Consider the following 27,330-nt stretch of genomic DNA (forward strand, 5'->3'; position numbering starts at 1 on the left):
GCACTATGCAGCCAATTTTTTGGTGAAGGCCAAATTTGCTCTCTTTCCGCTCGCTCACGTTGAGAGCGTAAGAAATATAAAAATAGAATTTGCTTGCTTGCGTGAGTAAAAACAAGAGACGAGAACGCGTATATGTGTGCGTGCTGTGCTAGAAGACGATTTTCGGGCCGAAATCAATTCTGATCGAAGAAACGAATTTACATATTTGGAGTTGTGGCCAATTTCGTAGCAATATGATGAAATAAAATAAAAATTCCCTGACTATTATAATAATTATTATAATAATAATTAAAGCAAATACAAAGGAAATTATTATAACTACTGTAATTTGAAACATAAATTTTCCAAAAAGAAGACATAACATTGAGAAATAAATATTTCATAAAAATAATAATTATTTTTTAATTTCATAAAAAAATAATAATTTAATTAATAAATAATAAAAATAATAATATTTCATAAAAAATAATAATACGTAGTAGAAAATAAAAATTAATAAATTAAATAAAAATATGAAAACAGTTCGTTGCAAAAGTCATATCGTCAGGCACGAAGTGCGGACACAAGCACTCAACAATCATTGCCTTATTAATTTTTCTCACGCCGCAAGCTGAATACCCTAATGACAAGTATTCTAATATAAAGTCATTTTCGAAATTTATTTTGTGATGTACATTGATTCGTCTATTACTATTTCTAAGCTTTATTTAAATAATAATAACGTTGAGGCAATGCAAAACAAGAATTTTTCGCATGGTGCCAATTGATAAAAAATAATATAGATTTAAAGTCAACGAACTTCTAAGGTAAAGGGCATATTTTGTCAAATTTACAATACATGAGCATACGTGTGCACACATACAGTTGTATGCTATCACTGTATGCGTAGAAAAGAGCTGTTTGCTGTAGCGCTCTCCGCTCTTTCTCTCTCGAACAAAAACTAAAGAGAGCCTGGAGCCACCTCTAGAGCCACGGCCAAAAAATCGCGTGCCAAAAATTTGTATGGCCGTTACGCATCTTGTTATTCTAGTGTCTTTGGTAAAAGAGTATACTAGATGTAACTGGTAGAAGGAAGCGTTTCCGACACCATAGAGTATATACAGTTGCGGTAACAATAATAGCACCAAAAGCACATTTCGTGTTTGCCCCAGCGTTTCTCTATTTTCTGACATTTTTTCATCATTTTTTCCACTAATCTTAAATACTACAATGATTTTCAATCGAAATATTAAAATTGGTAACAGATCTAATGGATATTTTAAAAATAATTGGTAAAACAAAAAAAAACCTCCAAATTTAGGCGGTAACAAAAATAGCACTGTTTCTCGTATTTTGCTAAAACTAACTAAAAAAATAAAATAAGAGTTCAACAAATGGATTATATCTTAAGAACTATGTTTAAAGAATCTTAATATTTGGTTGCGTGACCATTGTAGGCAATGACAGCTGCGCATCCTCTTGGCATGGAGTCCACCAAGTCCTGGTACCGTTTTTGAGGAATTTTGCTCCATGAATCCTTGATCCTCGATCCCCCATGAATCCAAAGTTCCTCGTTATGGTTGGGTTTGGCTTCAGAAACCTTTTTTTCACGTCCGCACAAAGTTTTTCGATTGGATTCAAGTCGGGTGACTGAGCAGGCCATTTCATTACTCGGATCGATTTCTGCTCAAACCACTTTCGAGCCTTCTTCCTCGTGTGTTTTGGGTCGTTATCCTGTTGAAATGTCCAAAAAAAACGGCATTTCATCCTCGGCATATAGCGCCATCACATTTTCCGGGATATCTGTGTAAATGTGCTGATCCATGATGCCTTGAATCATATGAATCGGATCTACTCCATAGTATGAAAAGCACGCCCATACCATGATGTTGGATCCCCCGTGATTTACCGTCTTAAAGGTGAAGCGAGGATTTTTTTCAGTTCGTGGTGGACGCCGAACATAAGACCGAGAGCCTTTCCCACCAAAAAAAAAACAATTTTGCTCTCATCTGACCACAAAATGTGGCGCCCTTCTCCACAGGCCAGTCCTTGCGTATCTTGGCATATAAGATTCGCTTTGCCACATGCTTCGCAGTCAGAAGCGGGACTTTTCTGGGACTGCACACATTAAGGTTGTTTTGTCTTAAGTGTTTGCGAACTGTTTCCACGCTTGCAGCTATCTGGAGCTCCTTCTTCAGTTTCGTCGCCGGCTTAAAAGGCTCCTTCTTGCTTTGCCGAACCAAGCGCTTGATCTCCACGTTGGACATAGAGGGCTTTCTTCCACGTTTTTCGTTATTTTCGACAAACAGAAGTGCGTTGCGGATCATTTTGTTTGAAAAACCAACAAACCGTCCCATTTTAGCGTAGGTTTTACCTTCAGAGATCATGTTTTTAATCAAATTCCTTTTTTCGACGGTAGAATGCTTTCCCCGACCCATAACTAGAAAATTTTTGGTCTTCTTTTGAAAAAAATTCAATTAAAACCTTTAATGCAACTCCTTTTTTCAAAATATGTCGAAAAAAAACCCAAAGCAATCACTCCTATTAATTTTATTCAGCAAAAACGTGGTCAGTGCTATTTTTGTTACCGCCTCATTTAGCGCCCTTTTGCAGAAAGTGCCCAAAAACATAAAGAACCGTTACATTGAGAGAGTCAAAATTTCTTGCTTAGAGAGACAACATATGGTACTTATTATTCATGCAATCAGACTTTTAAAAAAATAAACATTCAATACCTTTTTTAGGAAATCAACTTTCCACCTGCAGTAGTGCTATTATTTTAACCGCAGCTGTATGTATATTCTTTTGAACTATCGATTCTAAAATATCTCGGAACAAATACGTAGGGCAAGTTTTTTACACGCCCACTCTACGCCCACAAACCGCCAAGTTTTTTATCGATCAGCTAGAAACTTTCGCAGACTATTGTCCTCAAACCGCCCAAAACATTGTAAAAAGTTTTGTTTTTTTGTTTGTGTTATTATTGGCCTTGACAATTTTTATTCGTATATCAAGAAATTGCCCAAAACTGCCACGCCCAAGCTTTTGAAACCTATTTATTTGGTTTTATTGTTTTTCCCAATTTGTATCGATATGCCAGAAAAATGTTAAAATTTCTTGTTCTCACTTCACCTACGTGAGTTACGGGTATTTGATAGTCTGGGAACTTGACTATAGGATTCTGTCTAACTTCTAAAGAGTCCATGATTCGCAAAACTGGGTTTCGTTCAACGCGCGTTCTATTGACCTATTTTGTTGACTCCAGAGGCATTATTTGTTGATTTTTGGCGTATGATTTGTTTTAAAGTGAAAAAATATGTGTTTACAATTTCCCATAATCTAAATCATTGTTTTTAAAAAAGGGTGTTATTATTTCTTTTTTTTATTACCTGAAAAACTTCTGTTTTAAATATAGGAGGTTCCTTAATACATATTGTACGATACCTAGAGAACCAAGCCTAATGTTGCACTGCAACTGCAATATTCAATTCTGCAAACTCTAAAACTAAAAATTTAGATATGAAAGTCTGCACATATAAGAACAATAACTTTTAAGTACAAGAAGTAAGCTATTGCATTTATCATAAGTGGTTCAGTGTCAATGGTCTATAATTAAATATTCCAGTATACCGGCTCTCATCTCTGAGACATCGATAGTTGTTATATTTTTGATTGTATTCTTTATCGTGCGTTAAATGCCGGTAATCTCATTTAATTGAATTTGGTGTGCTTAATAAAAAAAACTGATACTGTGTCCTTTTTATGACAATTTTGTTAGTACAGTTCATCTAAAGAATCGCTTTCCGTATACTAATTATCCTTTGTACCTCTACACTCCACCATCTTCCCATACAAAAGGCGTGTCGAAACACTGCCGGAATGTGTACCTGGGGAATCAAGTTTTCTAGTGTACACACGTAATTTTGGGCCACTGGGCGGGCGTTGATAACAGTGTTATTTATAAGAAATATATCGTGAATTTGCTAATTGAAATTTCACCGCGTTGTTAATGGACTGCATTTAGACAATAAGCTGCCCTATTTAATTTAAGGATCGGTGCCTACATAACTATGTATTCATCGTTCATTTGGTATTAGGTGATGTGTGTTTTAGAGAGGGTATGAGAAGAAAAGAAGTTACAAGGGGTGAGTGACACAGAAGTTGTAAGTTAGGGGTTGGTCACGAGCGCGGTATTCTGTATGCTGGGTGCTAAGTCATCGCATCAGTAAGAGAGACCACACTTTATTTTATTTGTCGGAAACTAATACATTATAATAGCTGTATAGAATAAACAAAGTACCCCAAGTACGTAATTATATACAAGGTGCTTATTCTTAAGTACAAAGAGCATTCGTACCATTAGGCAAATTGCACAGCTATCATTCCCATAAGCATACGTATGTATACCAAATGCAATTTCGATCTTTTCTGTGTATTGCAGAAAATCCAGCAAGGGCTGAACTACGAATATATTGTTACCAACATTCGACTTGGGTCTGGCCAAATGTGGCTAAACGAGGTAGTCTTTTAGCTTAAAGCTGGATAAAACCTTGACATGACCGCACACGTAACCAAGGAATTAAGTGGATTCATAGAGTGAGTTCAAGTTCTCTATCTAGTTCCATATCATCCGTCTACTTCTCATCGGCTTTCGTGGCACCGAGCTCCTCCTCATTGCGCGAGATTGCTGTTGCACCGGGTTTTATTTCGCTTCAAAAAGGGACAAGATTGCAACTACCATGGCGGCTCAGGTCACACCAAAGATCGCTACTAGCATTAACTCGAAAGGGTCTAACCAGAAAAAAAATCCAGCACATCACGATATGTCTGAACAATCCAAAGTCAATGAATCAACGCTACCACTATCCGAAGATCCGAGGACACTGCAATTGGCATTGGAACTATCATTGGTCGGATTTAACGACAATCAAAATTGCTATGCGCAGCCTGCTCAACCGCTACCAATGCCCCTAAGTGCAAGAAGTGACTTTGAAATTGGGACTATCAACAGCACGCTACCAATTCCATCGGCAACGAACTGTCTTCTGTTACCGAATGCCGGCGCCGTCAGTTCAGAAGATCGATCTAAGAAGTCGCAAAATATGACCGAATGTGTTCCAGTTCCCAGTTCTGAACATGTAGCGGAAATAGTGGGCAGGCAGGGTAAGCATTTTATAAATTAGATTATACTTATTGTTTAGTCATGTTCACTCGTTGCACATGAGATTTGCTACCATAAGTTTCTTGTTTTAATATATATATATGTATGTAATTGCCATTAAGTGGTCAAAAAATGGAAAGGAAATTGGTACACCCGTATACGACCTAATAAATTTTTAATTGGGATCGATACCACCTAGTCCACCTGGCCGAGTCCGTCTTCATATATATACATATAAATATGTATAATATATATAATGTATATATATTATATGTATATATATGAAGACGGATATATGTATAATATATATAATGTATATATATTATATGTATATATATGAAGACGGATATATATATATATATATATATATGTCCGTCCCTACGAACGTCGAGATCTCAGGAATTATAAAATATGGAAAGTTGGATTAAGCGTGCACATAGACTGAGCGCAAGTTAGTATCGCCCAGAACTGCCACGCCCTTACTTTTGACAAATGTTTTGATTTTTATTCGTTTTATTGGTTGTCTTGCCAATTTTATCGGTCACTTCGACCACGCCCCTAATAGCACCTACAATCCGCCCAAAACAGTCACACACTTTTGAAAACTAATTTTTTTTTTCTCCAATTTCTATCGATATGCCATGCCAGATATAATACAATTTCTCGTTCGCCTTCCACTAGCAGAGTAACGGGTATCTGATAGTTTTTATTTGATTCTTCCACGTTCCAAATCAATTTGTCGAAGACTGCTTTAACGACCAGAAACTGCGAAAAGCTGTCAAGTCCTCGAATCTGCATCCTTAATCTTTAATCACTGTTCATGGTCAGACTGGCTAGTGATTCAGATCAAAAATATAAATGTATACTTTATAGGTCGCAATAAGTTTCTTTCTACCTGTTACATTCACGCTGTTCATGTACACATTATAATTATATACATATTAAGAATATGTTTATAGGCAGTTTTCTAACCAGCACAACATGCTCCATCTTTAAAATTTTGTTTAAATTTTAGTTGTTAGGTTCACTATGTATGTATATATGGTATTTGTAAACAATGTTAAAGATCGGACAACAACAAGATTTTCATGTCTTCGTATATATGTCGCCTTTCACACCTTCCTGAGACGCTTCGAAGCTGCCTTTTTTCTGTTCAGTTTTTAACACTCGTGCAGATTGACCTTTCCTAAGCAAATTATGCAATGAAATAACATTAAATGGAAATAACATTAAATGGAAATAAGTATCAGCAAATTTTTTGATGGCGTCAAGGTTCGTGTAAGTGCAATTGTATGTTTAGTTCTTTTATAATTTTTTTGGGTTAGGCTATGGTCTAGATTTGGTAGTGCTTTTTTAAAAATTACGGTTATAGTATCGATTGAATGCCTTGTTTATAACTATAGTTATTTTATACCTATCTGTTTAAGACAGATAATGGTGTTAAATAAATGCGACTGCCGTCCACAGTGATCAAAGTCCGTAAAAATAAGTTTAAATATATATAATTTATGAATACCCTCTTTCCATTTTAGGGTGCAAAATTAAAGCTTTGAGAGCCAAAACCAACACTTACATCAAGACACCAGTTCGAGGAGAGGAGCCTGTGTTCGTTGTGACTGGTCGTAAGGAAGATGTAAACAAGGCTAAACGTGAAATACTCTCCGCTGCCGACCACTTTAGCTTAATTCGCGCATCACGTAAGCCTGTAAGTGATAGTCAGAACAATGGAATGGTAGGAAGTGCGAATAGCTCCGGTGGTGGTGCAGTTCCCCGCATGTCAGGTCCCCCTTGTATGCCTGGACAGGTTACCATACAGGTACGTGTACCCTATCGGGTAGTTGGACTCGTTGTTGGGCCAAAAGGTGCTACGATCAAACATATTCAACAAGAGACGCAAACTTACATTGTGACACCATCGCGAGAAAAGGAACCAATTTTTGAAGTGACTGGATTGCCAGACAACGTTGATACTGCACGAAAGCAAATAGAAGCTCATATTGCCCTTAGAACTGGAAGCGGATCTGGAAGTGGTGATGCTATTACTATGCAAATTAGTGATTCGGTTGAGACTAAAGAATACGCGTCACTGCCTTCATTAACTCAAATTTTAAATGATGATTTAAATTCGGAAATTCTATCGTCCATATACAAAAATTCCCTTGCGTCTACGCAGGAGTATACAAATAATTCAATGAAGACGGTTGTAAACGTAAGCAATTCAGTGAAACTTGTGCAAGGACATCCTACTGGGAACTGTTTTCAAAAATCAGAGTTTGCTGAGATGGAAATGGCAGCAAATATAACAGCAACAGATATATTAGACAAACGTCTTCCTGGAAATGAAGTTTCGGTGCCTTTGGCCAAAGCTAATGCTGCTAATATTGTTTTTCGCACTACGTCTAGTAAAACATTGTCTTTCTGTCCTCCCACATCTACATCGGCATCGTTTCATTCCAACTGTAATGCAAATATTTTAACAAGATCTTGTTCATCTGCTTCTTCTACCACTTCTACAAAGAGTACCAACAATAGCGCCAATACACCTCCAGAAATATTAAATATATGGAAAAGTATTAGTGATTCAATTGACGTTGACGAGGGTATAGGGGACTCTCCTAGTATTTGGAACCAACCGGCAAATATCATACCCACAGCTCACTGCTCGCCCACAATATCAATTAGTCCTACCGACTCACTTTTAGGTATGGGTGAACATTCTGCAAACCAACAAAATCTGAAACATGCTAAAGAGCCCACTATGTCTAATATCCCCCAGAAGATAAAAGCCATTCAAGTGCAATCTAACGCAGACAATTATTTAGTTCATCGGGAATGCTATGTATGTAATGAAAATACTGTTACCACAGCTTTGGTTCCTTGTGGTCACAATATGTTTTGTATGGAGTGCGCTAATCACATCTGTCTTTCTATGGATGCAGTTTGTCCGGTTTGTAATTCTATTGTTTACCATGCAATGCGGATTTTAGGATAATTTGAATTTTCTGTATTTAATATTTGTCAGTTTTTAGTTAGTCGGTTACACATCTAGTCGTGGCTTCCGTGAAGTCTATTAACATTAGTTGAACATTCAGGGATTAAAGGGATTCCTTAATTTAAAATTAACTGCTGTCTATAATAAACCAATTCCAGGAATATTTTTAAATTTTCTGGGGACAAGACACAAATTTAATATTATAATTTTTTTAAACGTGATGTCAACTTTATATAACGTTTGGCGATTCTCTTTTGCAAATATTTTAAATAGCATTTTACAAGTCTTTGACAATTTTTAAAACTGAAAAAAAATGAATATTGTGCAGAAATAATTTTTAATAATACTGCCAGTTTTTGCGGTTTTATTAAGTGAATATTCTCATACTGATTTTATAAACATAATATTAATTTCTAAAAAATCGTATTGCTTATCAGTACTCCAAATATTGAATATTATAGTTATTTTTTCTTAAATCAATCCATATTTAAACAAAAAGTGAGTTTTGGCTAGTGGTCCGTTTTGATTTTCCAAAAAATCTGTAGCACTTCGGTTCGGTTCAGCCATAATAGGAATACCCCTTTAAACCATTTTAAAAAGTTTACGAAGTTATATTCAACAGCTTTCATCTAATACAGTTTTCAACGAAAAGTATAACTATATTCTTTCTTTCTACAGAGAGTATGACATTTTATTTTGAAGTTTGCGCTGTCTCACAGAAATCTTCATCCCATGGAACAGCTCAAAAAGAAACTTTTGGAAATGAGCGAATAAAAAAGTTTTGTTGTTATACCCCGTTACTAGTAGAAGGATTAGTATACGTGAATCGTTGAAAAGTATTTAACAGGCAGATAGAAGAGTTTTTTTATGTGTATATTAATTTTTGTCAAGCCAACTCCGACGTCTACACAACTCGCGACTCTAGAACTTGCACATCTTTCATTTGTTTTATATTTTGTAATCTTATTAGTGGTCTGTTCGCATCGCTCAAATCGCAAGAGCTAACTTCCCGGCTGCGACTTAGAAAACTTTTGGAGGCATATCGATATAAGTTGTCAAATAAAATTAAAATGAAAAAATTCAAATTGTTTTCCTGAACATTCTATACTCGATAAATACCGAAATACGGGCGAATATGGCGAGATCAACTATTAAAAAATATATACATAGTTACTATATATATAGGTTCGAAAATGTTTCCTTCTATATGCTACATACTTTTCAACGAATCTAGTATACATCCCATACTTTTACAAATAACGGATATAAAAATTGTTCTGTGTTTTAGGGAGACATCTATAAAATAAATAAATATACTATAAATTAATATTTATATAAGTAGAAAGTTAAAAAAATCGTGTAGCTAAAACATTTCATAGTTTGAACGTTATATTAAGAGGCTCTAACAAACAGTAAATATTTTAATTTAACGAAAATAATACCAAACCCAATTTCTATTGAAGACCTTAGTGATGAATTTTAATAGTATAAACAATGAACATAGGTATACTGGTTAATTATATTTTAATATTATTTTGTAAAGGGTAAATATTGGATTTTTTTTTTATTTTAAGAAACGTGAATCTATATTCGTTTTTGATTATAAAAAATGAAAGCAAAATCGTTTTTAATAGGAAATATATCGATTTTATTTTTACTAGTGGACGTTCTCCCATAAAAATGTTAAATGTGTATAAATCTGACATTATTTTTTAGTCAATTTCTATATTCTATATTCCAAAAATAATTTAAAGAATTGGCAAAGTCTCAGTTCTGGTTTAAATGCTAAACAGGGCTTCATATTGGTTACATCAAATACATTTTGTAACGAAGTGAGACCTTTAAAAACTTACGCTGATGGGAACCCAAAAATTTTGATTACGGCGCACAAATTGCGAATTTGGTCAAAAAATAATTCATTGAAGATAGCGTTCCGTAAAACTAAATCTGTAATTTGAAAAATACTTTCTTATCCTAACGACATTAAAAGGCAAACGGCAACTAATTTGCTGAAAGCCCAGGGTATGTCTTAAAATTAAACCTTATGCGTTAACAAATTAATATTTTTATTTATTTACATTTTGAAAAGGTTTTACACACATACACATTTATATTTATAACATTGCGTGCGAAATAACATGTGTATATGTAAATACGTTTATACATATATGCTAGCAAGTTATAAACACTATTTTTTTCGTATATCATCGTTGAAAAAATAACAAAATTTTTCCAAATGCTTCTTATACCATAGTTATTTCCAACTTTTAGGAGCTTTTTTATTGAAACCAGCTTCAGGGATAATTTTCTTGACCGGTTTTGGCATCCGTACATCGTACGTAATCAAATTTTGGGACCGGATCAATGTAAATTCTTTCATGTTATACAGTGATATCAGGCAATGTTGAAATGTTTTAGCATAATTTCTCTATTATTGACTTTCTGTATTTTTAAGTAAATGTGGTTCACTGAGCTTTTAAATGGTTAAAAAATAATTGACGAAGTGATTTCGAGCTACATAGAATTTATACTTTTAAAGGATACGGAGAAATCGATAGAACTTAGGCAAACTAGCAAACTGCCGAAATCATATAAACTATAAATTATTTTTTACACCCAATTTAATTAGTTAGTTTGTACCTTAAGTAAATATTGTGGTTAACGGAGATAAGTATGTAATTATTTTATTTAATTTGAGTTTTTCATATAAATTGCCCTTTTATATCCGTCTGATTGTTGACATTGTGAAATTCGTGGTCTATTATAGCTGAAGATTTGGGATTCAGCTTACAAATATTTTAAAGAAAATATTGTTGGGTTTATTATTGGGACGCATAAAACTTTAAAAATCGAATAATTATTCCAACATTTTGATATAAAACATATGAACAAGGTCAATGGCATGCCAACAACGTGTTGGCATCTACCGGCGAGTGGAAATTAAGATTCCGATATATTTTTTTTATTTTAACAATTAGAATTAATCTTGTGCATATTTTAGCAATAGTCCGTTTCCAATATCGGAAACCCATATTTATTAATACTGTGGATGGAAAATTATGCGACCACTAATTCTGAAATTTGTGACGCTTAGGTAAATTATTGACCATGGTTCTATTTAGAATGTTTTGGAAGTCTCTTAGGAACTAAACCTTTTTGTTTATATGAAGTTGCCTAATTTTTATTTACGTTTTTGAGCAAACTTTTTCTTTAGACTTCTGTCAATTAAACATTAAAATAACATTTTTTAAATACTTTTAATGAACATTTTGTTGTAATTTTAGGTTGCACAAATAATTAAGTCTCGATTTTACTGTTCCCCATGTGCAATTTTTAATCAGCCTATAACATAAGCCATCAAAACAACTATTTATAAACAACAAACATGATGAAAAATATATTGTATCTATAAAGTATACTTTATGATACTAACTCTCTGAAATATTTAAATCGACTGATAAATTAGCAATAATATTAAGATCGGACACATTATATATATATATATACAATACAATAGATCAAGTAAAAAAATCCAAAAGTTATATATACTTAAATCTACGATATATGACCCACATGTGACAACTACCTTTAAAAACTTACGATTAATGTGAATAAAAAGACTTATATATTATAGTCAATCATATTTAATATTTATAATACAATGCGAGTTGCGTGGAATGTTATAAAACCAAACGTATTTCGGTTCGGTTTAAAATTGGATGTTTAATATTAGAATTTTTGTTATACCTTTGTTTTAAAATTTTGTACTGTACTTCAAGGTTAAATGAATCAATCGAAAATTTGTAATAGCGGCTGGCTTTTATAAATTTAAATGTATAAATTTTTAACATAAAATCTTTAAGGTCAAAATTTCAAACGAGTGAGACTAAATAATTTATTAATCGCACAAAATAAACCTCTTACATTATTTATGAGATATAACTAGAACAATTTTATTTCATAAACAAATTTTTTAAAAATATATTGTGCATTTATATATACATACTATATAATTATATATACGTAATACTTAGCCCTAAATAATATTCTTCATAAGATAGCATAATGTTGTTCCCATTCATATGAAAAAGAATAAGTATTTCCAAATAATATACATAGAGCATATTAATCTGTAAAAATCCTTTACTTAATGGTTTTTACAAAGGTAAAACGATATCTATGGTGCTTATAACAAACTTGAACCATAATTATTGTTTAATGAAAAAAAACACGCATATAACATTGAAAATGAATTCACGGAAAATTAAAGATGGGAAATATGGATACCCAACAGTCGAGTTCAGATTAAATTACGGACTTAGGCAATTGAGACATTTTTATTTCTGAAAAAATCGAAAATCAATATCATCAAAATTGCAATATATAGTAAATATTTTAAAATGTTTTTACCTGAAAGTGTTCCGTACATATTTTGTTACAAATTAATGTTTATGTTATTTTATTATTTTAGAATAGCGCAAAAAATTGTGCAACAATAAAATGTTAATTCCAACAAAGACGTAAAGAATGTACATTATATTTATTTTCAGCAAGTTTAACATTTTGGTGGCGTATTTATTTCGGCTAACCGTTTGGTTCTGCATTAAATACTATTGTGCTACGCTCAAATAAAAGATTAAATAGTCTTCAAAAAATATAATTTGTGGGAATTGGTACATACGTACAAACAAAAAGAGAAGTAAATATTTTTGTACACAGTTTGTAAGGACTTGCATTTAACTTATAATTGGCGGCTAATACATTTACAACGAATGTTTTACTAATTCAAACGAGGTATTACTTTAATTGCGAAACAAAAACAAATAATCAATGCAAAACAACAACAATAAGAATAAATATATATGTAAAGTATAAATACATTCAGCTAATTTAAAATTTATAATTATAAGTATAATACAAAAGTAATTAAAATAAAAGTAAGCGCCCAATAACATAAACAATATTAAAAATATGAAAATATCCGTATTGTGTTCGCAGAAAGTAAAATATCTTAAAGTACATTTCATATATCGACTCAGATCGGCATTCCCATTTTACTGATTAGTATTCATATTAAAAGGCCAACTTCAGAACCGAGACCCCTAAGTTTATATGAGAAATATTTATGGAAATATAAGTATATCAATTTATATAGTAATGTATCACTAAATGGTTATATAATAAATTTTTCGGAAATAAATTTGTTGGCTTATTAGTAGGAGGGGGTTGACATTTTGAGTTTATACCGAAAGCTTAATTGAACCGATATTCAATTAAAATAAAAAAACAAGAGAACTCCTTAGACGTGTAATCCGGAAAAGATCGTATGACTCCTTGGCGATATATACTATGGTACTCCTTAGCGCGCCTGTGTTTTTGTCAAAACGCAGTAACTTTTTTCAAGGGTTTACATCTTACATCTTCACCCACTCTATATTCGGAATGTCACACGACCATTTCACGATTATCGCCTATAAGTGCTTACCTACCAGTTGATGTTGGAGCACTTCTCAAAATTATATTTATTGGCAACATAAATGGTTAGGGCGGAAACTAGTTGGGTAGGCCGGAATTGGAGAATCTCTTGTGTGTTTTAGCTAAGAAGGAATAGTTCAAACTAGTTTATGACTCCTAAGTACTCTTGAAAACGTTTAGAAGCCAATTCCGCGACAAGTATAGGTGTTTATAGAAGATTCGAAAAGAACGCATTAGAAAAAGAAATTCTTTGGCACTTAAGCATGCATTCGAGCTTATATCGTAGGAACTAATCGGAATATGTTTCAAAACTAACCTATTCTAGCATATTTTTTTAAAGCACAATATAAAGATGGAGATATAGTGAGCGCTGTAGCGCCACTGCGCTGCATTGCTACTTGTATATCTCTATTTCTCTGACACGTTATTTAACTTCTAATGATTTTCAAATAGGTTCTGTGTGCTTGGCGAAACTTAAGGCTAGCCTCTGTTCTAATCAATATAATTCAGACAATTCCTTACTTGTCTTGAAAGGAACAGCATTTAGAAGTCTCGTTTGCACACGCACGAATCCGTTCACTGTAAAATATTCTCTATGCTATGAATATGATAGGATATGACCATCTTTATACATTTAGCTGTGTATCCAAATTAGGTAATCACACAGCCGTAAATGATCCACATTTAGCCGTTCAGACTATATTTGTCTTACGGTGCCATTTGTTATTCATTCGATTTTTATCAAAACTTAAGGTACTTAGTTTATTTTAACCTTGTATTTCTTTATGCGTCATACAATCATTTTATATAAAACGATTATTTTTTGTTTGCTTTTCATTTGTAATTTGTAATGCACAGTTTAAAAGATATTGCTTGGCTCTATATTTATCTTATAAGGTAATGTAGGAATTCATTTTTAAATATATATATTTTTTTCAATTTTTACTGTTTTTAATTGCGATCTATTTATTCGTTTGGGAATCATCAGAATGCAATCTGGTATATTTTACATTTAAAAGGTGTAAATTTTATATAAAATCTGAGAATTGTACTTTAAACTAGCGTTCTTAAACAGGTCAATATTCCTTTGCGTTAATTTATTTACATACCATATGTATAAGATCTATTTTTAAAGGACACTTTCGAATTTTGTTCGCTAAGAACAGCTGCAACCCTCGACAGACATATTTGGTATAACACTTAAAACCAGATTATGGTTATCATCAAAATATAACAAACTTAAGGAACTCATTTTTGTCGGCGAGCAACACGGTGTGGCCGATGTCGTTAAGGCTGCTAAATGTGTATGGGGATATTGCTCTAGGTAACCAACTTTGCAATCACCACTGCAGAAGTATGCGTCAAAGGACGTTGGTGCTACAACGAAATGCCATCCAAAACTGGTGAAATTAACTTTAAGGGGATATCGACAACAGCGCATGTCATGATCATTTTCTGTGCAGTCCATATATACGCTGCGCTTTCTCCGATGCTTTTTTTGCGACCCAATTTCTATGTGAACAGTCTGAAATATTTAAAATATATGTAGTAGAGTAAGTATTCAACTTCATTATAAATGGCATGGCGTCTAACCAATGGATTTTTCGATGTGTTGTCTGTGGTCACCACTAATGTCTTCATCCAGGTTTCTGCGCCCTTTATTAGAATTTCCTGCGTCATATTAGACCCTAGATTACCAAGCAGAGACTTTAAGTCCACAGCAACCCATTGTCCAAGTCCTGAGGGAATACTATGTCGAAACTCAAACATTTTGACTTTCGGAGTAAAGCTTGTTGTATTTGCAACCCTAATAGCGCGGTGAATAGTCACAACAATATCTTTACGTGGCTGTTTTTTAATTTCTTCAAGAAGTCCAGGTTGATGAGCACTTATCCAATCCCAACCACGTAAATATAGATGAAGGGTAGCGTAAGACAAATCAGAGTAGCTACTGTCAATTTGAAATCGAAAAACATCGACCTTGCGATTGTGTCGAACATGAGGTTGAATTTCTAGAAGAACGAAAATATAAATGAAAAATATTAATTTTTCTATTGAAAATTTAAAATTTGATTTCTTAAAAGCAAAATTGGGTATTGATTAATGTTTCTTGTAAACAGAAAATCTTCTGTATGTTAAAGGTGTATGCTACTTGTTTTTTACTTCGTCAAGACTTTAAGAATTGTGACAATTCTTATTTGAAAAAACACTCCGGTAATGAATTTTAGGAAAACAATTGCTAAACACAGAGGATAAGTCATATGTATTTTCTACCTTGCTTATTAAAGAAAAAAGTCCGAAGTCTAACCCCATACCCAAATCTTATTAAAGGAAAAAAGTCCGAAATCTAACCCTATAACCAAATCGGGACCAAAAAAGCTAGAAATATAAGATAAATTATGCAGATTCTAATGACGTACGTTTCTTATTTCCAAAAAGTCTAGAAATATATTTATACAGATTCTAGTGACGTATATTTGCTTTTTTACTTCTCGTTAGCTCTCCTTGTCTATGCCTCCCTTTTTCAATACTCTTATATATAATATCTTCTCCTATCCAATATCTTCTTATATCTATATCTATTTTAAAAATTCTGTTTACTTACCTTCGGGAAAGATGTAAATACTGCTGATGTGAGACAAAATACTTTCGTACTCCTCATCGTTGGTATTAATGGGAATGTCCGATTTTTTAGCTTGATTTTTATTCAAATCTACCAAAAATTCATTAACAGTGTTAGCATCATCTCCCTGCATTTGGGAGGATGAACTTTCTTCAGAAAAATCAGTCATTATGTGGCCGCCATAAGTGTCATTTATAGATAAATGAGATTCGTCAATGTTTTCCATGCGATTCCAAACAGTATTTTTTGAAGATGCATTATAATCTCTATAAAAGTTATCTATTATATTTTGTGGTACTGAAATTGGTTTTGTTATATTGGGAAGTTTTTTTAAATTCAAGCGCATAAGTATGTGCATTTTAATCGATTCTATACTATCCACTTTAGCTTTCTCACGCAACTGACGTTGTAGCATACTTTCTATATTTATTAAGGTATTGCGATACAAAGATACACTTTGAACTCTTGATAGATCTCCATGCTCTGATACCTTTGCTAAAGGGGTACTTTTTTTCCCCTGTTTACTTTGTACTTTCATTTGAAATATTCCCATATTTTCATTTATTTTATCATCCGCCGATATTGAAGAAGAATCATTTTTTTCTGATAGTACGTTTGCACTATTGCTTGTTTCGTTACTCAACATAACCATTTCCGGACTAACGCCGTTGGAAGAATTACTGAAGTTTTTAATTTCTGGCTGAGCATAAGCATTGACTGCAGTCGATAAAATTAAGAGTACGGTGACCGTGACATATCGAGTTACACGGAAATTACCTCTCTTATGTCCAAGAATATTCATTCGCCCGATATTTATGTTTTTTGAGTCAAAATTAAATCTGTAAGAACCTGGAAACTGGATTTCGTTGGAGTTTACTTCTATGTGAACTGTTGTCTCTGATGTGTTCTGTCGTTTTTTTCTCTTTAGGGTTCTATGATGTTGATCATGGGTTTTATATTTTCTCCAACCGCAGAATGAGTTGGCCAGCATGATTTTTGATCAAACCGTTGGTGAATGCTGAAAAGGTATTGTATTTATAAATATACTTGATATATTTTAAAATAAGATAAAATAAAAATAAATAATTTTTATTTATTTATGGAGACGGCAGCTGGTAATCTTGTCATCCAATCAAAAATCAATACCTTGGCTCTTGTTGGCCCTATTTTACAGTTCTTTTAAATCAAATCGCGAAGTCCAAGCTGTGATGATTACTTTTTGCACGTTACGTTCAAATGACGGCTAATTTTTTACTCCTATTAATTTTGTTAAATAATCTGCCTTATTCGATTCATTAGGGTTCCCACGGCAATGCCTTAAATAGAGAAAGGCAAAGCTGTGCGGAGAAAAAGAAAAGCGGACCCCTTTAAACAAAGCATTAGCACGGAAGTCAATGATGAACGTTCGTAAGGAAATACAAAAAAAAAACAAAATTTGAATAGCTTACGACACCAATATGACTGACCGCCTCTAATTTCAAAAATCTTCAAATTGTTAGCAAAATTCGGACAATATAATATTTCGGTTTTAAATTGTTAGACTTTGGACATATCATATAGCTAACTTATGAAAAAATTATAGACTCGTTGTTTTCAAATAAAAAAAGTTCTTCTTCGGTATGCACATTTTTTTGAAAATATATAATTTAGGTTTTTAATTGATCAAAATCAGTCGACCATACACATATATACCTGCCATAGGGAAAAATATATGGTTCAGGAAAAACACTGTCAATTGCAAAACCATGTATCGTCACAAATCGGCACGGTGAGGGTGCGATCGTCACTTCATTTTTAATTGATTTGTAAGCTCATGAAAATTTTAAAACTCGGAATAATTTCTGCACCCCATCAAAAACTTGTTTCAGGCAACGAAAAAACTTACTTTGAATATAGTAAAAGTCGAAAATCCTGCAGCACCGGATATATTGATTTTTTAAAAACTGAAGCTACAACCCATCGTATCTGCATTGTTTGATCCGCCTTGGAAGCGCGATGCGCCAGCAGAAAACGACCACCCTAATGTGCACACAGTCGTAAAAGTTAGTTTAAGCTACATATGTACATGCACATATGCAAAGCCCGTTCATAAAAGTTTCACATGAGTCCTCTTGATGACCACTATTGTATTCAATTAAAACCATTTATAAACATAATAAATTATTGTGCTCTTGAACTTCAGTTCATCGCTGGAAGTGCATTATTCCCCTTTTACAAACAGAGCAACGTAAATGAGATATATCATATGTATGTACATACGTAAATTATACATCTTAATTTACCAATATAAATAGTATGCATATAAGCACATATGTACATTTGTAAATCTGTGTATATACAAAGTTATACATACGTAAATGTACATTTATTTTAGCGATAACAAACTTTTTAAACACCTACCAATTGTACATAAGTAGATATATACTTATCTATCGGTATTTGTTTTATTTTTATACACTTGTACAACCAAAATCTATTTTGAAATTAGGCAATTGTGTGTTTTAACATATGTATAGTATGTACTTATTAAATGTTTTATATTGAAGTAACAGTGGGCCTACGGTTTCGAACATTATTCACTTGCAACCCGCTTTTGTTAAATTTAGTATTCATTGTCCAAAAACACATAGTTTGAAATAATTGTGTATTCAATTGCGCACTAAATAATAATCATATATTTCTCATAGAGAACCAATATTTGGAAACCCGCAGAGATTCTGTACTGCTGACTGTGCGATTGAACGACGAAGTGGAACTGAAAGCAGCTGATCAGATGCGATCGGATACATACGGCGCACCGGCAATTTCGTTTTAGTTGGCATAACAGGCCGCTTTTAAAAATGTATCTGCTGAAACGCATTCCAGTAAATTATTTAAATTACCATATTACAATTTAAGAAACATTTTTTTTTAAATTGCCAATGTCGTTAATCACTACCTGTTGTAAATTTAATCCTTAGGCCGTGTTAACTTTTATAAATTATGAGTTTGGAAATATAAACATACAGTCTTTATCTATCACCCTCTACAAAATTGTAATTCCTGGCAAATAATTGAAACATGCCGCAAGGTATTTTAGCTTCAAAGATTTAGAACAGAGTGGTGTGACAGAAAGCAACTATATAAGGTGTAGATTTATTAGCAGGATTTGATTTGTCTTTATAATTTTGGTTTAATAGTTGTTTGTTTTTATTTCACAAAATTGAGCGCTTCTATTCAACAAAAATTACATACGTATTAATTACTACTCGAATGACTACATGTTGATACAAAGGAATTTTTAAAATTTATCCGAAATTCTGCAGCATTTTGTGTTTCAAATTAAAGGCAAAAATTTCGTTACTCTTTAATAGAAAATAATCAATAAAAAGTACCCAAAGCACTTACATAAATATGCAAAAATAAATTTATGTGTATAAGAAATACTTATATTAAATCAAGTATATTATTGAATAAATTGAAATATGCATATATACATATTCGTGCGGCTCCCCCTTTGTTCTGGAGAATTCTTTTATAATTTATGCCTATTAAAAAAGTTTTGTAAAAAGGCAATCTGGGAACTCCATAAATAGGGGAGGGATAATTATCACGATATTTTTTCCAGATTAGCTGTCGATATATCGACGTCCGTACGGATGTTAAAGCCTTTCCACACATGCATTTATCAGTTTCCTATAGGTGTTCACACTGTACAAACTTTTTTTAGTGCTTTTCATCACCAATACTGTTGTTTTACTTAAAAATGGTAATTGGAAAGGAGAAGACTATTTTTATATGTTAACAACAAAGTAACTGATTAGAAACTATTTATTGGTTGGGATTGTAAGCTACTTATTTTTTCCATTGTGCTTAACAACTTACGATTTCTTTCGGTTATAATAAAAATGAAATAAAATAATAGCTATATTAGCTTATAGCTACGCACATATAGACGGTAATCGCGCGATAGAGTTAATATTACGAAAATAGCGATCAAGCCCACCTGGAGCCATATTTATCTATGTATAAAAATGATCTTGCATTTTATCAACTGATAAATACAAAATTAAAAGAATTCATGATCAATAACAAAAATTCATTATTTATTTCTATTATTTCCACTACGTTGTAAACTTCTGACGAAAAACGCTATATGCACTGCAATGGTTTAACAATAGAAAACAATTAAGTTGGCTTTCAAAAAATGTTCACATTTTCAATGAGTAGATTATTTTTAATATTTAATAACTTATTAATGGACTGATTCTTTAAGTCTGCTCAATTGTCAATTACTTATATCTCTGAAATTATTTATTTACAACATCGCATTTTTGAAAATAACGGACTCTCTACGCAATCACTGGTATTGGGCTGCCATACCAATTTCTATATATGTTAAGAGTTGCCATTTGTATTTTTATTCACGCTGAGAGTTGCCATCCTGATACGAGCAGATGTTTGCTGGTGACCAATCGATAATACAAAATACCAAAATACACAGAAAATAAACATTAAAATATTGTTCGACTCGTACAAAACAATGTGTGACAATCATAGTTATAAACTTATCTAAGAATATCTTTCTAATAATAATATCTCTTATAAGAAACAAAATACAAAATATATTACTAAGGACAATTTATCCGTCAGATCAAAAAATGCGGTATATTACATTTTGTCCCTAAAGTGTGTTGATTTCAGAAAGATGCAACGCAGTGAAAAGGATACATGTGCGACCATGTGAAATATAGATATGTTTATATATTTTATAAATATTATTAACTACTAACTAAACCCATCTACATGAAATAAAGTCCTCTTAGGGAGTATATAAGTCGAAATAATGATTATGATTCGAAAGTATTTTAATAAGGCTTTGACCGTAATTAATTTTGGACTTGTTTTAACCAAAATCGCACTACTGTCAAATCGACGACTATGAATGGTCGGAAATTTAATTGAAAATATTAGAAGAGAAATCATATTTTTTTTATTTTGTGTAATACACAAAATTACATTGCTCCCGTTCGGAATATACCGTTTCTTTTTAAAATTGTATGTAATGCAATGCATGGGAACTTTGGCTTGCCACTCACTCGGTGATATAGTCCGATCGCCACAGTTTTTGGGAGAGAAAGTTGAAGAATGAAGTCTTACAAGCACACCGCTCTTAAAAGGAAATAGTTATATATACCGAGTTATAACACTTATGATAAGGCTATGATGATTTATATTATAATATAGCTATGCAGATCGTAACTAACAGATACCCGTTACTTAGCTGGTAGGAGTGTTAACTCATACTTTTTTTTTAAGATGAGATAAAATAAACCAAATAAAAAGAAAAAACACTCTTCGATATGGCTCAAAAGCGCAACCTGGTGGCGGTTAGATTATTTGCTATTGTAATTTGTGGGCGTTACTCATTCGGCACGCTTCAAATCAAAGTGGAAAGAAAGGTGGAAAAGTAAAAAGGAATTGCGGAATGAGTACCGTTTATATAGTGTGTTTATCACAACGTTGCGTATTAAAGGTTCGATCTTAACTTGTTTTTAACTCATTAATAGGTGAGTAGGAGCTAATATCATCGAAATATAGATGTCTTGAGTTCTAACTTGAAAATAGTAACAGCAATAAGACATCGACTATCAGAAACCAGCTACTCAGATAACAATAATCAATATTCTTTTTGGCATATCGATAAAAATTGGCCGGAAAAAACATTGAAATACAAAAAATCAATACAAATTTCAAGACTTCGGACGTGGGGTTATGGGTTATGGGGTTATGTGGACACGGGTCTACAAACTTGCGCTACATCTATGTCTCTGTAATCTGCAAGTCAACTCTATAAAAATAGATTTTTATTTTGGCAACCCAATTTAATTATTGGGATTCAGTTGGCAAGTCTAAACTGCAGTCAATAAAATAACATTGTTAATTAAGAAATCGCAGGCCTTGTGACTAGTCAAGAATTCAATATATTTAAAGGTCTCAACCCCAGGATGCAGGAACTTATCCCAGTGAACCCCACAAGCTTGGTACTAAAGGCATTACCGTAAGACGCTTACATCGTCTCCTCTTTGTTATTTCCTGTTTGGGCAGATCGAACACTTTGATCTTCCTTGTTGTGCCTCACAGCGGGTAAAAAAGTTGCTTTGCATGGGTTTAGGGAACTTTAGAACTGTTCGATCACGATCTTTGCAGTGCAACCCCTAGGAGCCAAGTCGGGAAGCGGGTTAGCCGGCCTGCTATCGATTCTCGTGTGAACACATGCAATTATGGTTTTATTTGTATTATTCGTAGTTTGCATTTACAAGTTTTTGTTTGTTTTCAAAATAGAACCTTAAGTTTGAAATTTTCATGATCATGAGAAGCTATTGTTCGTGAAAGCCCAACAGCGTGGCAACCCGAATTGTTTTGTATAAGAAATATAAAAAATGCGAAGGCATGTGAGTGTTGGAAGAAACCACGATTAATTTTGATGTAATTAAAATGTATATTTCGGAATGTCTTTGATGAAACCCTATCAGACACAAACTCCGTTTGTGATCCTGAAATATGTGAATAAAAAGTAAAAGTCGCTTCTTTTTACCTGTTGCGAACTCAAAGAATATAGTCTAGCTGGGCACATTACGGGTAAGGGGTTTAAACAAAGGTAATATACAAATTTAATATATTAAAAGAGACGTTAGCACTTTTACGGTACATTCATCGCTGTTAAGGGCGCTGTTATTTCAAGTTTTAAAATTGTGCTATATTTACGCTCCGGATGGGTGAAAAGCACTTGATATGGCTGAGCAAGGCCAATGGGCACTAGCAATAACTTCCAACCACTTTTACTTTGTTAAATTTGATTTTAATCCGCTGATAATATTTTAAGACTTTCTCTTTCGCTCGGTTGAGTTTAATGCGATTTAATCATAACGTATACAAAGAGTGTACATGAATTTTCGTGCCAGAAAGGGCGATATCGTTACAAACTTAAATGTTTGGCCTTTTATGAAATACTTAAAGAAATACTGTAAGAAATATCAAAAATCAAACTCTGCGAGTAACGGGTATAAAACAAGGGGATACAATCAACATTGCATTGAAGTCTTAAGATAGATATTCTGGTTACACGCATTTGATTGGTTGAACTGTATGGAGAAGGAAGGGCACTTGCACTATATAGCGTTATAGCGTACTACTATATTCTGGTCATGTCCGTCCGTCCTTCCGTACGAATGTCGAGATCTCAGGAACAATAAAATGTATGAGGTGGACATGCACATTCCAGAGTCATAGCCGCAGCGGACATTTGATTCTTGATGTTGCTTCGCCCACAAAGCACTTAAGTTTTTGATTTTATTCGTTTTATTACTTGACTTCTATTGGTATACCAAAAACATAGCAAAACTGTCACGCCCACACGTTACAACAATTTTTAAACCTTTTTTTTTAATGAAAATCGCATTGAATTTAGTATTAGTTACTCCAACTCCAACACTGTGCCTCTATCTTGAAGGCAAATAATCTGAAAGCTCAGCATGGTTTCACTTAATTACGAATGAGCTTTGTACACAGTACCACCTGTAGGGTATTGTCACTCGAAGTACTTTTGGTTAAGTGATAGTCGGAAACTTCAGGCAATGGGCGTGCGTGGTCGGTGGTCGGGCGCGAAAGAAGCGGACACAGAATGATCATATTAATTGAAGCATATTCACAGTGGCTGCCTCTTTCAGAAAGGGCGTATGTGAACCCCCCGTGAGCGTGAAGCACCCACACCAATCCCTTCTAGGGATTCCCCTTGGGCCCTTTCCAAAAGCCTTTTCCTTGTTTGTATTTGGTTGGTTGGCCAAATGCTTGGCTGGTCATCGCCGTCCGGGTATGGTTGGTTTTCAGTGAGCCGAGTCTGGGGCTGCTTTAATTGTTTAATGGCTCGTTATTTGGATTCCCAGCGGGGGACTCCTTATACGTTGCTGCTAGCTTGTAATTTCAAGTGATAATTGTAGCGTTTTATTACGGATTAAGCAAATTTCGTGAAAAATATATATTTATTTCATGGTCAATGTCACATTGAAGATCAGATTGTTTTTTAAGCTCATTTCTTATTTATTTGAATGCTTCAATAAAAGCTGTAGCTGTAAATAATTTAGTAACTGAACAAATTACCTGTTCGACCCTGTAGTTTATACATATTTAGGATTACGAGCACGAGCCGAATGTCCCTGCTCTCATCCCGAGTCAAATGAATGCATTTTTTTTCAAGCCGAAAACCAAATAAAAATTCTTCATTTACATTTTGAATACACACACATTAAATAACATATTACGTAGATTCTTCAACTTTTTTTGCTAAAAGCAAAAAGGAAGACATGACTTTACATAGAAAGGGGGTTTTGACCGGTACGCCAACCATAATTTCCTTCCTTGTTCAAATTAAAACTCTTCTCAAGAAACTGAATCTTGTGACAGATTATGGACTAACTTGCGACGGTCCTTATTGAATTTTCTACGAACTTCAGCGATATAACAGCTAGACGAACCTTTTCTCGTTCCCCACCCCTAAATACCATTGCGTGGCCGTGTGAAGTCTTGCGGACAGACGATAAGAAGAACGACGCTTTTTTATGTCAGCACAAAAGCAACTGTTGCCGCACACACACTGGCTGCATGTAATAGCCATCTGGATTGGGTATTTTTCATCATCTTAAATCTAAATTGGTGGTGGGCGCGGTGGAAGGGATGGGAGAGGTGGTAGGTCGTTTCTTTGGTGAGTGGCAAGCTATTAGCCTCCTTTCTCCTTAATTGTATAAGCTAAATACTGAAGCTTGTCACAGGCAGCGCTTTCACTAAAACATAACGCTTTAAGCCGAAAAAACGGTTTATCTCTCCTTATTGTAAATCCTTCGAGTTTGTCTTTTCTGATTTGATACATCCATGTTTGCTTCGCCAAAAACGTCTATTTTAAACAAGAGGCTATTCCACAGTTGAGTTCCTCGACTATTAGATTCCAGTTACTAGATGGAGATATGCAAGGGGAAAGGCGGCAGCTATATAGGGTCTCGACTCACTGACTTGATTGGGGCTTTATAGAGGGCGTGGCAACTTTTTCAAGCAAACATTAGCTTTGTTAACAGAGCCAATTAATACATTATATATACATTATGTATTTCAACTCCTGGACATTTATTTATTTATTCTGTCTATTCAGATAATGCATTTCATATCAGATATTTTCGTTGACGGTGGTAACACATAGATAAGATTTTGTACACAAATGAGAGAGAAGAGACTTAAGTAAATACATATGCTTTTATATAACTATTGTAGCAAACCTTTTCGCCCACCCAGCCTTCTGTCCGATTCTACTCATATTTTGTTAACTTGGTACTCACAAAACAGTTAGAAATAGTTCTATAGTGCCTATATTTTAATACATATATCCTCAGAGTCACTTTGACCGCAAATTGATCCGGCATATCCGTCTACCCAGACTCCCTCCCATTCGTTTCTACTCTTAATTTGTGTGCCCGGTACTCACATAACTGCATATGCATGTACATATGTACATGTATTCAGATCTCGATCACTTACTGAATCGATCCAGCCAATCTCCGAACGAAGAATTTACCATGGTGGCACTCGACTACAGCATTTTCTCCTCATATTGTAATGTATTGGGGATTCTTACTATTATTAATATATGGGTGTCGAAACCCTCGGAGGCGGTCTGCAGCTGAAGCAGACTAAGCCGAAACGGAAAAACTTTTTGCTGCACGAGCATGTGCCGTGTCGTTGGCACGTGCCACGTGGCGATTGCTTGGGCTGCGTTCCATCCTCAGCACCAGTGCGAAGATAATATGATGATTGCAGGGCTGATTCAGCTTCCTGCGGGGGACATACTTTCATGTGCTACCATGTAGCCTAATAAAAACATTTGTTTCCTCCACCTTCAGGCGTTTTATGATGTAATCTGTGCATATTAAATCTTGAATATAATAAAAGGATATGGCAATCGGATCAAATAAAGATGATTTAGTCTTACCTGTAATAATGAAAATTACGGTTGAGTATGTTACATGTGCGAAAGTAAGTTCAAACATTTTATAATCAATGAAACGCCAAGAAAGTTATGTATTTAGAACAGTTAGTTGCATATATTCACATATATTTAGATATCGATCGTGTGTGCATTTTATTTACCAAAATATCAACGGGTTTCGTTTAATTGTTTTGCTAATTTCTTTCAGATTTGCTACAAATTTCGACAGAACAAAATTAAATATTAAAAATACAATGTATTTTAAAGATATTTTGGAAATGACTTAGAAGTAATATGCATTGTTATTACATACATGCATATATATGTATGTGTTTATGATGTCAATGTCAATTTTCTTAGTTAGGAGGTGTTTCTGTTGAAACCTTTCAAAAGTCATAAGGACGTTCTGAACCTTTCAAAAGTGACAGCGCCCGAGGGCCTAGTGAGAAGAACTTCTTCGCATTGGAGAGCTCAATTGTATTGTATTGGAAACAGAAAAATTGGCCGGAATATTGCTGTTGAATTTTTACATTGCACTTAAATAGACATTATCCCATGCAGTCGTGTAGGCGCGCGATAGTTTTTTAATATTTCTCTAGAGCATTTTGAAACATGGCATTTTAGCCAGAACACTGGCCGTCCCTTTCAGGCTATTGGCAACACGTCCTCTCGCTGTGCGGCGCAAAAGCAGGACAGGAACTTACTTTTTGGGGCCCAGCCTCCACATGTTACGACAGCTTATGGGATGGTGGCTTGGTGGGTGTGACCGTGCTTAGGCTTGTCGACATTTTACTAAACAACCGTACGCCCACACCCCAGTTCCCCTCGATATGGCAGTGTGTGTAGGCTCGCACTGCCGAAGCGGAAACGTGCGGGTAGTTAACGGAAATGTGAAGCGCTTATTGTATCGGAATGGAACAATTCCATTGGACGAGTGTGCTGCTGGCAACTTGTCTGGCCAGCTTGAATTCAAATGGAATGCAACATGTGTGTAATTGCTGGAGGAGTGTGGCACTGGGCGCCTTCTCGGAAGGCGGTGAAAGCGGTAGCTACTGCACCGTTTACACACAGCTTCTTGCTGGAAGGAA

At 34.1% G+C, this 27,330-nt stretch overlaps 2 protein-coding genes across 8 annotated transcripts; one reads left to right on the top strand and one right to left on the bottom strand.

The window, feature by feature from the left end:
• Positions 1 to 3,657: 3,657 nt before the first annotated feature.
• LOC117146329 (RNA-binding protein MEX3B) lies at positions 3,658 to 10,719 on the top strand. 4 transcript variants are annotated; one of them, XM_033312421.1, is made up of 3 exons: positions 3,658 to 3,680; positions 4,421 to 5,142; positions 6,673 to 10,719. In XM_033312421.1, exons 2-3 carry the CDS (start codon positions 4,719 to 4,721, stop codon positions 8,130 to 8,132), a joined length of 1,884 nt encoding a protein of 627 aa, XP_033168312.1. In that variant the 5' UTR covers positions 3,658 to 3,680; positions 4,421 to 4,718; the 3' UTR covers positions 8,133 to 10,719. The 4 variants fall into 4 exon arrangements, with proteins under 4 accessions (XP_033168312.1, XP_033168309.1, XP_033168310.1 ...); XM_033312418.1 differs by having other exon boundaries at positions 3,668 to 3,752; XM_033312419.1 differs by lacking the exon at positions 3,658 to 3,680 and adding an exon at positions 3,838 to 4,124.
• Positions 10,720 to 13,047: 2,328 nt separating this feature from the next.
• On the bottom strand, positions 13,048 to 18,921 carry LOC117146330 (growth/differentiation factor 8). 4 transcript variants are annotated; one of them, XM_033312425.1, is made up of 4 exons: positions 18,754 to 18,921; positions 16,213 to 17,248; positions 15,201 to 15,619; positions 13,048 to 15,132 (listed from the first exon to the last, which is right to left on the bottom strand). In XM_033312425.1, exons 2-4 carry the CDS (start codon positions 17,219 to 17,221, stop codon positions 14,764 to 14,766), a joined length of 1,797 nt encoding a protein of 598 aa, XP_033168316.1. In that variant the 5' UTR covers positions 17,222 to 17,248; positions 18,754 to 18,921; the 3' UTR covers positions 13,048 to 14,763. The 4 variants fall into 4 exon arrangements, with proteins under 4 accessions (XP_033168316.1, XP_033168315.1, XP_033168313.1 ...); XM_033312424.1 differs by having other exon boundaries at positions 18,631 to 18,921; XM_033312422.1 differs by lacking the exon at positions 18,754 to 18,921 and adding an exon at positions 18,116 to 18,205.
• Positions 18,922 to 27,330: the final 8,409 nt, after the last annotated feature.

The sequence above is a fragment of the Drosophila mauritiana genome, chromosome 4, assembly GCF_004382145.1.
Source record: "Drosophila mauritiana strain mau12 chromosome 4, ASM438214v1, whole genome shotgun sequence".
NCBI lineage: Eukaryota > Metazoa > Arthropoda > Insecta > Diptera > Drosophilidae > Drosophila > Drosophila mauritiana.